At 48.9% G+C, this 13,990-nt stretch overlaps 1 protein-coding gene across 1 annotated transcript in view; it reads right to left on the bottom strand.

Moving 5' to 3' along the window:
* Window positions 1–712: 712 nt before the first annotated feature.
* GALNT10 (polypeptide N-acetylgalactosaminyltransferase 10) overlaps window positions 713–13,990 on the bottom strand; it is a 218,534-nt gene continuing 205,256 nt past the window's right edge. The window contains exons 9-12 of the mRNA XM_021697273.1: window positions 11,093–11,314; window positions 7,395–7,511; window positions 1,477–1,626; window positions 713–980 (exon numbers count right to left, since the gene is read on the bottom strand). Coding sequence (XP_021552948.1) covers window positions 822–980; window positions 1,477–1,626; window positions 7,395–7,511; window positions 11,093–11,314 — 648 coding nt within the window. The 3' untranslated portion in view covers window positions 713–821. The remainder of the gene's footprint in view (window positions 981–1,476; window positions 1,627–7,394; window positions 7,512–11,092; window positions 11,315–13,990) is intronic.

The raw sequence follows: 13,990 nt of genomic DNA on the forward strand, positions 1-13,990 counted from the left end.
GTCTTCTAACTAGGCCCTTTCCACGGGCCCGAGGCCAGGTGAAACACACCTCTGAGTAGCTGGTGGCTGAGCTGTCCTGTGCCTGCAGAGCACTAACGTGGACATTTCCAGTGCCCAGAGAGCAAGGAGAGACATCCCATGCGTCCGTGGCAGCAAAGGAATGTCTGGGGGGTCCCACTTCTGACCCAGGCCTGGCAGTTGGCCAGCGCTCAGTATTGAACACCACGAGGGTCCGGGTGAGGCCTTCGATCACATCATCTGGGGCTGTGACAGAGCACGGAAGCTGGGCGGTAACTGCAGCTAGCCCACGACAGGCAGACACTGAACGGCTGGCACCAGTGGCCCCGAGAAAGGCCTCCTGCCCCCCCTTCTGCTGCAGGTGGGGTCACTGGTGCTACAAGCTGCCCACACAGGCAAACGTTGCCCCTTTTCCAGAGGACAGTCATGTATGAGCCATCTGAAGCCTAGGCAACCTTGTGGGACCCGTTTCGGGGTGGCCTAAGGCTGCCCTGGCATTCCTCCCACATGACACTCAAGGGACTGCGGGAACAAGGTTGAAAAGGCCCTCCTGGATTTCCACGATGCCATCGGGGGTTAAAGCAGGCACTGCTCTCTGTGGGGCCTCTTGTGGGGTCTGTTCTCCACCCCACCTCCAGCCCTGGGCTTCAGGGAGCAGGCGGACCCCTGCTCCAGCTTTAAGAGCCCTGCGTGCCCTAGACCGGCGGGCCAGCACCTCTCACATCACGGCGCCCACAGAAGCCCTGCCTCCCTCGGAGAGGAAGTCTGCAGCGGGGCCAGGCCTGCTGAGGACACGTGAGAGCTCAGTTCCTGTTAAATTTTTCCAAGACTGTCGAGTTGGTGTGTTCGAACAGCCATTGCTGGGTGAGAGAAGAGGGGTTACAGGTGTTCATGAAGATCCGGTGGTCGCTCTCACTGCAGTCCATGCAACTGCCGCTGACCGGGTGGTACAGGGTCTTGTCCTAGGAAACAGGGAGGCCATCAGCCGGGCGGCGCTGGGCACACGCCCAACAGCAGCGGCAGTACCGGCAATGCGGCCCCGAGTGAACACGGGGTTGGTTGGCCAGCCACCCCCGCCCCGCCAGGCTTCCCTGCTCCGCCCGAGCCGGCCCGAGCCCCGCCCGGATGCGGGCGGAAGTGACGCGCCACTTCCGGCCCGCGCCCTACACAAGCCCGGCTCCTGCCAAATTTCACTGGTTCTCATGATGCCTTTTGTTTTGTTTTATAATGGACTCAGTTGCCAACATTTAAGATCCTATAGAGGTTTCACACAAAAATCTTGGATTTCTGGCCGCTCTCGAATAACTGAGAAGTCGGGCATGGCGGGTTTGTGGGACAAATGCGTGAGTGAGTGGGCTCGGGGCGGGGGGAAGGAGGGAGGCACGGCGGCGTGTTTATCTGCTTGTCTTTTTCTAAATCAAGCCGGTTGCCCTGTCCCGCCCACGCCGCCTGCCTTACTTGGCGGTACTTCCACAGCTGGTTGCCCTTCATGCTGTGGCAGTCATAGAGGGTGACAGGGCTGGTGTGGGAGATGGCGTCAAAGCAGAACTTCTTGGTGTGCTGGGGGTCTCCGGGCCGGATGTCCTCTCTCCAGGTGAAGGTGAACACCTGTGCATACAGGGACATTGTCACGGGGACGGCAAAACCAGGGGACTTTCTCCTTTTTGGAGTGATAATTAAACACAGAGATCCAGAAAACACTATTGACCACACCTGTTCCAATCACCCAGCTTCAAAAGTTACCAACTCGCGGTGGATCTTGTTCCAGCTCTACCCCCACCACGACCCCCCACCCCCACATTATTCTGAAGCAAATTAGAGACCTCACATCATGTCAGGTGTAAAGAGTTCACGAAAGTGCCATTATAGTAATAAAAAGTTACCACGAAGTCCTCAATGTCATCGGGTAGCTAGAGTTCAAGTGCTCTTGCCTTGTAAGTTTCTTTTCATAGTTTGAATCAGGATCCAGACCAGGTTCACATACTGCATTTGGCTGAGAAGCGTTTTTTATTTTTTCCAGCAGCTTCATTGAAGACTAACTGGCGTACAATAGACTGCACACATTGGAAGTGCACAATTTGATATATCTGACTTGTTTACAGCTGTGAAACCACCACCATCATCAAGGTCATGAATATATCCATCACCCCAAAAGTATCCTCACATCCCCTATGGTCTCTTCCTCCTGTCCCTCCTCATTCCCCGTGCCTCTGGGCAACCACTCCTCTGTTTTCCATCACTAGAGATTAGTTTGCAAGTGCTAGAATTTTAAATAAAAGGAAGCCTATAGTGTGTATTTTTTTTTGTCTGATTTCTTCCACTCAACATCATTTTGTTAGGACAGCATTTATCAATAGTCTGTTCCTTGCCATTGCTAAGTAGTATTTCACTGCAATGTACTCCTTTTACCTGTTCTTAGACATTTGGATGGCTCTCAGTTTTTGGTTATTACAAATACAGCAGCTAAGAACATTTGTGTACAAGTCATTGTATAGACATATACCTTCTTTTCCCTTAGACAAACAGCTCAGAGTGGTATGGCTGGATCATACGATAGATGAATGTTTAACTAAGAAACTGCCAAACTGTTTTCCAAAGTGCTTGTACCATTTACATTCCGACCAGCAGTGTATTCTTCCAGTTCCCCTACATTCTTGCCAACCTTTGGTATGGTCAGTCTTCTTCTTCTTCTTTTTTTTTTTATATGACAGAGATAGTCACAGCGAGAGAGGGAACACAAGCAGGGGGAGTGGAGGAGGGAGAAGCAGGCTTCCTGCGGAGCAGGGAGCCTGATGCGGGGCTCGATCCCAGGACCCTGGGATCATGACCTAAGCCGAAGGCAGACGCTTAACCATCTGAGCCACCCAGGCGCCCCGGTATGGTCAGTCTTCTGAATTTTAATTTCCATTTTTCCAATGGAGTTAAGCATTTTTAATGTGTTTATTTGCCACTAATATACCTTCTTTGCTAAAGTGTCTGTACAAATCTTTTGCCATTTAAAAAAAAAGAATTTATTTATTTGACGGAGAGAGACACAGTGAGAGCAGGAACACAAGCAGGGGGAGTGGGAGAGGGAGAAGCAGGTCTCCCGCTGAGCAGGGAGCCTGATGTGGGGCTCGATCCCAGGACCCTGGGATCATGACCTGAGCCAAAGGCAGACGCCAAACGACTGAGCCACACAGGCACCCTGCCCATTTTTAATTGGATTTTTTTCTTATTATTGAGTTTTGAGAGTTTTATATATTTTGGATCAAAGTCCTTTATCAGATTCATGTTTTGTAAACATTTCCTCCCAGTCTGTGGCTTGCCTATTTTCTCAACAGTGTCTTTTAAAGAACAGAAGTTTGTTTTTGTTTTTTTGTTTTTGTTTTTTAAAGAAGTCCAATTTATCAGTGTTTTCCTTTTATGGATTGTGCTTTTGGTGTTTTATCTAAGAAATCATTGCTTTATCCAAGGTCACGAACAGTTTTGCCTACGTTTTCTTCTGAAAGGTTTTAGGTTTTAAGTCAATACACCATTTTGAGTTAATTTTTCACATATAATATAAGGCATGTATTGAACAATTTTTGGGGGCATATGGATATCCAATTGTTCCAGCACCATTGGTTGGAAAAGACTATCTTTTCTCCACCGAACTGCCTTTCAACACTGGCAAAAACTGATTGTCCATATACATGTGGGTCTATTTTTGGTCTCTTGATTCTGTTCCATTGATCTTTCTTTATGTCAATACCACACTGTCTTGAATGCTGAGAGTTTATAATGTATCTTGAAACCAGGCAGTGTGCGTCCTTTAACTCTGGACTTCCTTTGGCAAGTTGTTTTGGCTATTCTAGGTCCTGTCCATTTCTGTGTGAATTTTACAATCAGCTTTTCACTTTCTGTAAGAAAAGCCTGCTAAGATGTTAGGATTGTGATGAATTTACATAGTGGTTTGGAAAGAACTGACACCAATACTGAGTCTTCCAATCTCTGGACATGGCACAGATCTCCACTTACTTGGGACTTCTCTCTTTTTTACCAAAAATGGTTTGTAGTTTTCAGTGTACAGGTCTTTTTTCAGTGACAGACCTGAGGATTATATTTTTTTGGGTTATAATAAGTGCTTGTTTTTAATTTTAATTTCTGATTCTTCATTATTCATATATAGAAATACAGTTGATTTTTGTATCTTACAACTTTGATAAGTTCATTTATTAGTTCTGGTAGTTTCTCTGTAGACTCAATTGAATTTTCCACAAAGATGATCATAGAGTCTTCCAAATAAAGATTGTTTTCCTTCTTTGCCCACCTGCAGGACTTTTCTTTTTCTTGCCACAGGTTAGAACCTTTAGTACAGTGTAAAATAGAAATGGTAAGGTTGGAATCCTTGTCTTGTTCCTGATCTTAGGGGTAAAGCATTCAGATTTTCACCATTAAGTATGATGTTAGCTGCAGGCTTTTTATAGATGACCTTGATCAAGTTGAGGAAGTTTCCTTTTATTCCTGGTTTGACGAGAGTTTTTATCAGGAATGAATGTTGGATTTTGTCAAATGCTTTTTTTCTGGGTAAAAGTGATTATATGGGGGGGGGGGGCGGTGCCTGGGTGGCTCAGTTAAATGTCTGCCTTCAGCTCAGGTCATGATCCCAGGGTCCTGGAATCGAGTCCTGCATTGGGCTCCTTGCTCAGCGGGGAGTCTGCTTCTCCCAATTGTGCTCTCCCCCTGCTAGTGCTCGCTCTCACACTCTCTCTCTCTCAAATAAATATATAAAATCTTTTTAAAAAAAGGTAATTATATGGTCTTTTTCAATTTGTTAACATGGTGAACCTATTGATTAATTTTCTAATATTAAACTCACCGTCCATTCCTGGGATAAATTACACTTAGTCATAATGGATTATCCTTTTTATATATTGCTGGATAGGATTTTCTAATTCTTCTTTCTTTATTTATTTGACACAGAGAGAGAGAGAGACAGCGAGAGAGGGAACACAAGCAGGGGGAGTGGGAGAGGGAGAAGCAGGCTCCCGGCTGAGCCGGGAGCCCGATGCGGGGCTCGATCCCAGGACCCTGGGATCATGACCTGAGCCGAAGGCAGACGCTTAACGACTGAGCCACCCAGGCGCCCCTGGATAGGATTTTCTAAAATTCTGTTTAGAATTTTTGCATCTATGTGCACGAGGGATACTGGTCTGCAATTTTCTTATAATGTCTTAGTCTGGTTTTGCTACTAAAGTAATGCTGGCCTCAAAATAAGTTGGGAAGTATTCCTTCCTTTTCTGGAAAAGTTTCTGTGGACTTGGTAACATTTCTTCTTTAAGTGTTTGGTAGAATTCACCAGTGAATCCATGTGGGCCTGGATTTTTCTTTGAGGGGAAGGTTTTCAACTGCAATGTCAGTGTCTTGAATAGAATCCTGTTGTTTTCCAGTCGGGCTGGTGAGAGCAGGCACCATCCCTGGCCCTGTGTGAGCACTGGGCGCGGCTCCCTCTCATCCTCTCAGGATTTTTCCAGCCCAGGAAGCTCCCTCACACCCGTGCATGGATCAGTACTCTACCAAATGTACCAGAGGGACTCGGTAAATCCCACAAGTTCCCTCTGTGTCTGGCGCTCTCCTCACCTGTATTCTATTTTGTGAATTCTAGCCACATTGGTCTCCAACACTGTCAGCTCTGTCTCCCCAGCTCGGGAGCCTGCTTGGCTTCCCTGGGTCCTCCTCCTTGACCTGTGGCCTGGAGACTCTCTCAAGGAAGGACTGGGACAGCTATAGGGCTTACCTTGTTTGCTTGCTATCCCTCAAGGATTATTGTCCTCCACTGGTTGATGTCTGCTCTCTTGAAAAACAGTTTTCTACGTATTTTGTCGGTTTTTCAATGTTTCTGGCAGGAGGGTAAGTCCAGTCCACATTACTCCACTCCAGCTTGGCCAGAAGCAGACATGATGGTGGCCAAGGAGTGGTATTGGCAGCTCCTATCTCCTGATGGTTTGTTTCTCAGGCCTCTGTAACTCAGGGGCTGCATTTTAGATTCATATTTCTCCCTTTACAGGCTCACTACAGCTCTGCTCAGGGTGGTTGAGAGCCCTGGGGGATCTAGATCCCACTGGGGCAACTGGGCTGCCATGCTTCCCATTTCAGATGGGGGAGGCTGGCACAGCCACGCACCCAGGCACCATTTTGTTGCTTGTTTGAGGGAATCCTCAGGCATTAATGTGGACTCTCTGCCACACAGTGAGGCTCTTCTAGGCTGAGCAACTTGGGCACATTCTATCCAGGCCCTGTGCTGTTTCTGGTCTCTCTTAGGGTCCTAGGGTGGGGTGGGTGTGGGGAAGCAGTCACATGCTGCCTTGGAGAACTCAGGAGAATCGGTGAAGGAGAGCCACTTCTAATAAGAATTGTTATCAAGAAAGGAGGGGGGAGAGCAACAAGGATTTCCGAGGGAGGAGCAGACACTGTCAGGCTGGGCACTGTGCCCATCGGAGAGGCGGTGCTCTTCCTTCTCAGCATGCATGCCACGCAACCCTCCTGAGTTCTGTTTTTGCAGAGGACCCACAATGTCGGCTTCTATCCATGTGCACTTCCAAAATGCCAAAAAACCCATAGTTAGGAGACTATAAAAATGTACCCTTGAACCAAGATTCAGTGGATGTGGTGTGGTTTGGGGGTTATTGCTTAGAGGAGGGGACCACGGAAAGCTAAATGCAGTTTCTTCAGAGTGGTGCCTTTTCCTGCACTGCTGGCTTGCACTCTTCATTCTTCGGATAACACCCCTAGGGCATGATCTCCTGGGGAAGCCACCCTCTCCACTCTTCTCCCCATCCTTCGGTGAGGCTGACCACACCCCGGGCTCCAGGAGTGGGCATGTGACCTGGGCCTAATCAATAAGAGGACTCTATCACATCCCTATTGTAACGGGCTCAGGAAAGCCAATACGTGAGCGCCCCAGGGCTTTTCTAGAACTCTGGAAAGGGACATGCCTTTTCACGGAGGGACTGGAAGCCTTTGTTGCTGGTGGTCCCATCTGCCACCACATGGGAAGAGCCAGGTGAAGGACGAAGCCCACGGAGAGGAGGCAGAGTTGAGACCCTGGAGGGGTCCCACTGAACATCACTTAAGCTTTTCAGCGACATGAGCCAGTATGTTCTCCTTTTTGTTGAAGGCCATTTAGGCTGAGTGTCTGTTGTATAACTAACAGACCAGATTGGTGATTTCATTGCAATGTGAAAGATTCCTCTTTCTAAGGTGTTCAGGAAGCTCTTATAACTCATCTCCTGGGCTAACTTTTGTCAGTCATCAGTGACCCGTGGCCTCTCTCTCCCAGCCCTGACCATGTGAGCATTCCAGGCTGCATACGACACAGGGGAGCTGGTTGCCGGTCCCCGAGGAGTGGCCCTTACCTGCATGTTGTTCCAGGCAGCCTCCCCGCGGCCCCGGACGCAGCTCTCCAGCCTCAGCGGGGAGCCCAGGGCCCCATGCTTCGTGTCGGCACACAGCCCTGTGCCCACATTGTGGATCTGAAAGAGACAGAAGGAAGGAGGGGACCAGTGAGCACCTTGAGATAACTCCCTGGGACCATGCTGGGGTGGGAGGAGGGAGCCCAACAGAGACATCAGATGGGGAAAGCGCTGCACGGTCTTAAAAAAGCTTGGCCTGGGCTGGGGGAAGTGCCCTGTGCCTCTCAATACAGGAATACTCAGTCCACAGAGAAGAACTCTTCCAGAGCCTACTTTGTCTTAGAGCATGCAAAGTCACAGGGTGCTGGGGGTGGTGGGAGGCCTAAAGGTGGGGGGGGGCGGTATTCAAAGGACTCCCTGGCCCCCCTCCCAGAGAATTTGATCCACTAGGTCCAGGAACTGAATTTTATTCCCATTCCAGGTGATCCAGGGACCATACCTTGAAAACCACTCTAGAAAAGGACATGACATCTTTGCTGTAGGGTCTTGGACTCTCTGGCTTCTAGAGCAGGTGAATGGCAAAAGGTTCTCAATCCCAAGAACGACAGAAGTTGCAGTGAGACAGGTGTGGTGTGGGGGGAGGAGCCCCAGGCTGGGAGCCGAAGGCCTCGCTGCTCCCAGTTAGCCAGCATCACTGGCTGATGGCCACCGTGATGGTGCCGTATCCTGGAGTTCCTGCCACATCGTGGGGCTCCTGCCTCAAAGAAGCACTCGGTTTTGACAGAGGGTTTGGAGGTGTGGTGGTCGTGAGTTATCCTGTGGTGGCCACCCAGTTATCCTGTTGCAGGGAGTCTGACTGCCCAGCGGCTGTGTTCTGAACCCACTGCGTCTGAGTGGAGGCCATGCTCCCTGTGTGCTGCTTCCAGCCAGCATCTGAGGGTGGCAGGGGCACTGCAGCAGGCCCATTCCTGGGGATGCCAGATTCCTCTGATCTGGCTTACTTGGCTCAAGCTTCCTCAGAGCATCTTTGCAGTGTGGGACTCCTCCTGTCCCAGCCCTTCCTCCTCCCCTCACCCCCTCCCAGAGGGCAGACCAGCCAGCCCCACAGTGAATCTCCCAGCCTCTCCTGGCTCCCTTCTTATTTATTCTCTCAGGTGTTCCCCCAACAAGTCTTTTGGTGTCTGTTTCTCAGAGGACTGGACCTAATACAGGGGAGAAAGCCCATAAAATGGCAAAGAAATGAAGAGCTTCATGAGGGAAGTCAACATGACACGTCCTTGTACAGGTGTTGGGTAGGGCTGGCCAGACAACTTAGTCAGTTAAGGTCCCTCTAACTTGCTGTGTGAAGTTGAACAAGTCATACCTGGTGTTTCTGCTGGCCCAAATGCATCTGTCCTTCCTCTGGTAACAACACCCTGATTTCCCTCCCCCTCCCTTTTTTTTTTTTAAGTTTTTTTTTAATTTATTTGACAGAGAGAGACACAGCGAGAGAGGGAACACAAGCAGGGGGAGTGGGAGAGGGGGAAGCAGGCCTCCCGCGGAGCAGGGAGCCCGATGCGGGGCTCCATCCCAGGACCCTGGGATCATGACCTGAGCCGAAGGCAGACGCTTAACGACTGAGCCACCCAGGCGCCCCCCCTCCCTTTTTAAAAAAAATATTTATTTGACAGAGAGAGAGAGACAGCGACAGAGGGAACACGAGCAGGGGGAGTGGGAGAGGGAGAAGCAGGCTTCCTGCCGAGCAGGGAGCCCGATGCGGGGCTTGATCCCAGGACCCTGGGGCCATGACCTAAGCCGAAGGCAGATGCTAATGACTGAGCCACCCAGGCACCCAACACCCTGATATGCTATGGGGCTACCACTCCTTGTCCACCCTGTGGCCTGTCAGAGTATCTGTCCTACCCCTGCTTGTCCTGTGGACCGCTGCAGACCCAAGAATAAGACCTTTGCTGGCTTTACTGGGAAGGAGGCATATACTTTCTGCTGACTGGCCAAGCTGACGGTTTGTCAACCATCTTGCTACCCTCAGCATGAGGCTAACACAGAAGGAAGCAGAGGTAAACAGGAGAAAAAGAAACTGACATCATTTGAGTCCCTGGATCCAGGTGTGTCCGAAGCAACAGCTACCCAAAATTTCTACGAGAATTAATACATTTCTCTTTTCATTTTAAATTGGACTTCTGTCGCCTACAAGTAAAGGAGATCCAACTCTTATGCTCATTGTCCCCAAACCTCAATATATCCATCTATAAGGGAGTGGTTCCTCTCAGCTCAGAGACCCAGAAGCCAGAATCTGGTGATGGAGTGCTTCTCGCCCTGGAAGATGGCCTGTGTCCCCCAGCAGGACTGGCTTCCTAAGTGTATGACATGGGCAGCGGCCCAGGGCCCCTCAGCCAGAAGGGCCTGCCATTGGCTTAAAGTTCTGCTATCACTGTCTTGAATTTTTTTTTTTAAAGGTTTATTTATTTGTTTCAGAGAGGGGGGTGCAGAGCGAGAGCGAGAGTGAGAATCTTTTTTTATTTTTATTTATTTTTTTATTCTTATGTTAATCCCCATACATTACATCATTAGTTTTAGATGAAGTGTTCCATGATTCATTGTTTGTGCATAACACCCAGTGCTCCATGCAGAATGTGCCCTCCTCAATACCCACCACCAGGCTAACCCATCCTCCCACCCCCCTCCCCTCTAGAACCCTCAGTTTGTTTTTCAGCGTCCATCGTCTCTCATGGTTCATCGCGAGAGTGAGAATCTTAAGCACAATCCCCACTGAGCACAGAGCCCAACTCGGGGCTCCATCTCACAACCCCGAGATCACGACCTGAGCCAAAGCCCAGAGTCAGACACTCAACCGACTGAGCCACCCAGGCGTCCCATCATAGTTTGATTTTTAGTAATCTGATTTTTGAATTTGTAAGTGAAATCTGATAGGACAACGGAGCACGAGCGTGAGCAGAGCTGATGACACACTACACGTGCATCCGCTGTACCTTTCTCCTGTGTCTGCATATAGCATCTGTGATGCCCCACAAGCACAGCATCCCGGGGGTCCCGCATGCACGGGAGTTTGGCAAGACTCAAGTTACGGCTATGACTAAGTGGGGTGCTGGCAGGTCTGAAGGCCACCCTTTCCTTTCCAACCAGGACTAGACTGCACAAAGGCGGGCCATGGCATTCTGGGCCGATGAGTTCTATCGTATCCTCTTACTTGTGTTACTGCCCTGGACCAGCCACGGCTCCCCTCACCAGCAGCAGATAACCGCACAGAAGGAAGAATAGGACAGCCCATAGTTCGCTTTCCTTCCACCCTTCCTCACTCATCAGCAAGCTGCAGGGAGAGTGTCTTGGTAGAAAGTACGCATTATCAACAAGTGAAATAAGATCAGCTGAGTCAGTTCTGTGCAGGGTTTGCACTGTTCTGGTAAGAAATACATATGCATGCACAAGGGTTGAAATACAGATTGTGAAATTTCACCCATCTGGCACATGAGTTAAATGCTCTTCTGTTTGCATTTAAAACTGGCACTGCAGAATATGAAGATGAATGGTAAGATTTCTGCTAATAATTTAAGGTTTTAATTTTTCCCAGGTTTTTTAGCAAATAAAAAAAACCCACCACCACAAGGCTAGAATCAGGAGAGCTGCATCTGCATTTTGCACTGGGCCCCACTTATGTAGCCGCCCGGGCCCTCTGGACTCACCTCCCCCCAAGCTGCGGCGGGGGGCTCCACGGGCGGGTAGAATTTGGGCAGGTCCCAAGCAATCTTGGTCATAAACCACTTGAAACTCTTGCAGTTAAGGGAGCTGCGCAGCTTCTTCTGGGCGGCGACGTCCCCAGCAGAGAGGTGGCGGTACTCGGGCCGGCGCTGGTAAATGTGCTCGGCATACTCATCCATCCACACTTCCGCCACTCGCTTCAGGTTCTGGAGGGCGACAGGCAGGTGGAAGGGTCAGGCCCTCCGAGGGGCCGAGGCCAGGGAGGGAGGGGCGGGGAGGGGAGCAAGGGTCCTGGAAGTTGAGGTTAATCCTTATTTTACGTTGCATCAAAGACCCTAGCCCCACCGTGTTTTTAAAGCCTTCTATACTTACTTATGCATGCTTTTAGGACTCTACAACTACTGGCTGAATAAAAGATGGCTGGTGTTTTACCCGCCCATCTTCCACCCCCTTTTTCTGTCTCCTCTGCCTCACTGTCCTCTCAGGTGGCTTCAGGAAAAGGTACATGAACCAGCCTGACGAACGGGAACCAGCACGGGCATAGGGATTGGCCAGCAGCGACCACGTGACACACGCTGAGCCAATCAGAATCAAGAGGCGGCAGTCTTGGCAATTTCACTGGAACTATAGGGAAGAATTGCTCTGTTTCTGCTTGGATTGCTGGGTAAGGTCTGACGCGTGAGATGGAGGCCGGAGCTGCTGGGCCACGGGGAAAACCTGACCAACGGTGAATGAATGAAGCAGAGCTGAGGCCTAGACGAGAAACACACTCCTCCTTTTAGTACCTGAACCCGGCCGTGCCTGAAGTGAGCACTATCCCGGGACCTTCCGTTCACTGAAGTCGGTAAATTCCCTTTCTGCTTATGCCAATGTGAGTTGGGTTTCTGTCATTTTCTACTGAGTGCTGACCAAGTTGCCTGGTGAAAACAAATGATAATTTGCAACCAAAAGGTTGCAGCAGCTGGAATTTTAAATAATCCTTTGAGGTGCAAAAGTTGCTGCTACTTTTGTTATGAAACACAAGGATAATCAATAAAAAAAGGACAACCACATTATTGGCAAGTAGGGGCAGCAGGCAGGAAAACCACCTGTTTGTGGGTAGATTTGGAGATAGAGGAGATAGAGGAAAAGTGAATTTGTCCGTGTAACCAGGAGGAAGATTCCTCATTCCATCTGTAGGTGTACATACCACCTGCTGAGAACCACAGACGCCTGGTCTGGAAGAGCACAGCTTCAGGGTTCAGGCGAAATTCTCTGTTCCAAAACATCTTCTTCCAACCCCTGGCTGTTGTCGGAAATCTGCCTTTCAACTCAACATTCAACTCTCCAGGCTTTATCTCTATCGTAAAGGTCGCCCCCCCCACCCCCACCACCACCCCGGCCGCCCCCACTGCAATCCAAATTTTCTTATGAAGCGTAAAAGGGAGTTAGCATTTTAAGCTGTATCAGTCATTCACACCTCAGTGTAAATGCTCCAGAGGCAGAAGGTAAGGCAGGGGTCGACAAGCGTTTTTTGTAAAGGGTGAGATTGTAAATATTTGAGGCTTTGCGGACCATATGGTCTCAACTCTGAGGTAGTTATAAAGGAGCTCTACACATTATGTAAATGAATGGGTGTGGTGATATTCCAATAAAACTTTATGGACATTGAAATTTGATTTTCACGTATCACAAAATATTCTTTCATCTTTTCACCCTATTTAAAAATGTAAAAGTCATTCTTAGCTCATGGGCCACACAAAGCAGTTTGCTGACTCCTGAGCAAAGAGGAAGGAAGCCAGCAGGAGGGGGGGCTCCATGCCAAAGGCAAAATTCGCCAACTCCTCCATTGTGCTGACTCTTGAGTTTGGGACTAGGAAGCCATTAAATTTCCTTGCCAATGCCTCATTCTTTCTGAGCGCTGAAGAGGTTGACAGTGGGTTAGAAGTAATTAAGGAACAGTGTTCTACCTGCCAGGCCCCTACACGGCAAAGGCTGGGCTTAATTTAAAATTGTGCCCCAAGGAAGCTGAAAGCCTAAAAAAGCCTGCACACCTGAAGACTCTTCTTTTTCCAGTCTGCCCACCCAGGTCCTTTGGCACACTAATTTGCTCATGCCACAGGGATGCTGAGGAACTGCTACAGTTTTTTCTCCAACCACAGGCTAAAGTGGCCAATCTGACCAAATTCACCAGTGTGATGATAAAAGGATCAAATCACACAATATTTTAATTGATCCTTAAATTACTATTTTAATGAATATTGCACTTTTTAGACATGCCTCTCCCAGATTTTGAACTTTTGTACAGTTGACTGTTTTGACCAAAGTAAAGGACTTTACATTTACTTCTATTACATCTCCCCTTGCTAGAGTCACACAAAGGACTCTGGGATTTTAGGAGGCTGCATGCTCCTCTCATCCGTCCCCCTGACACCTCCCTAGTTCCAGGTCCCAGTCCTGCTGGAAGCTGCTCTGCTCTTCTTGTGCTTGCATTACAGAGATTTGCCCAGATCCTTGGAATAAGAGGCCTTTTTTTTTTTTTGGTGAGTTTGAATGGGTTTCTTTTACTTCTTTCTCTAAGATCCCTTTCCCAGGGGCAGAGACAAGAAGGATTTTTAATAAATTTAGTAAACAAACTAAGACTGGCTACTTGTTCTTGAGGTAGGCGAGCTGCTGGTTAGCTCATCCTTCTTGAATTGCCACTTCACTGCTCTCTAGCTGTTTGTCCTGGAATCTGACAACTTAATAAGACTGAGGTTTCTCTCTTTATGTGGCTCTTTTAGGACTTTAGACAACCTCTTCTCAAATCTATCAAAATGATCTTCTAGGAGATAATGCTCTAGAAGGATTTGGCTGTTAAAACAAGAAGCAAACATTTCCAATATGATCTGCAACTCAATGAG

This window comes from Neomonachus schauinslandi, chromosome 7, assembly GCF_002201575.2.
Source record: "Neomonachus schauinslandi chromosome 7, ASM220157v2, whole genome shotgun sequence".
Lineage (NCBI taxonomy): Eukaryota > Metazoa > Chordata > Mammalia > Carnivora > Phocidae > Neomonachus > Neomonachus schauinslandi.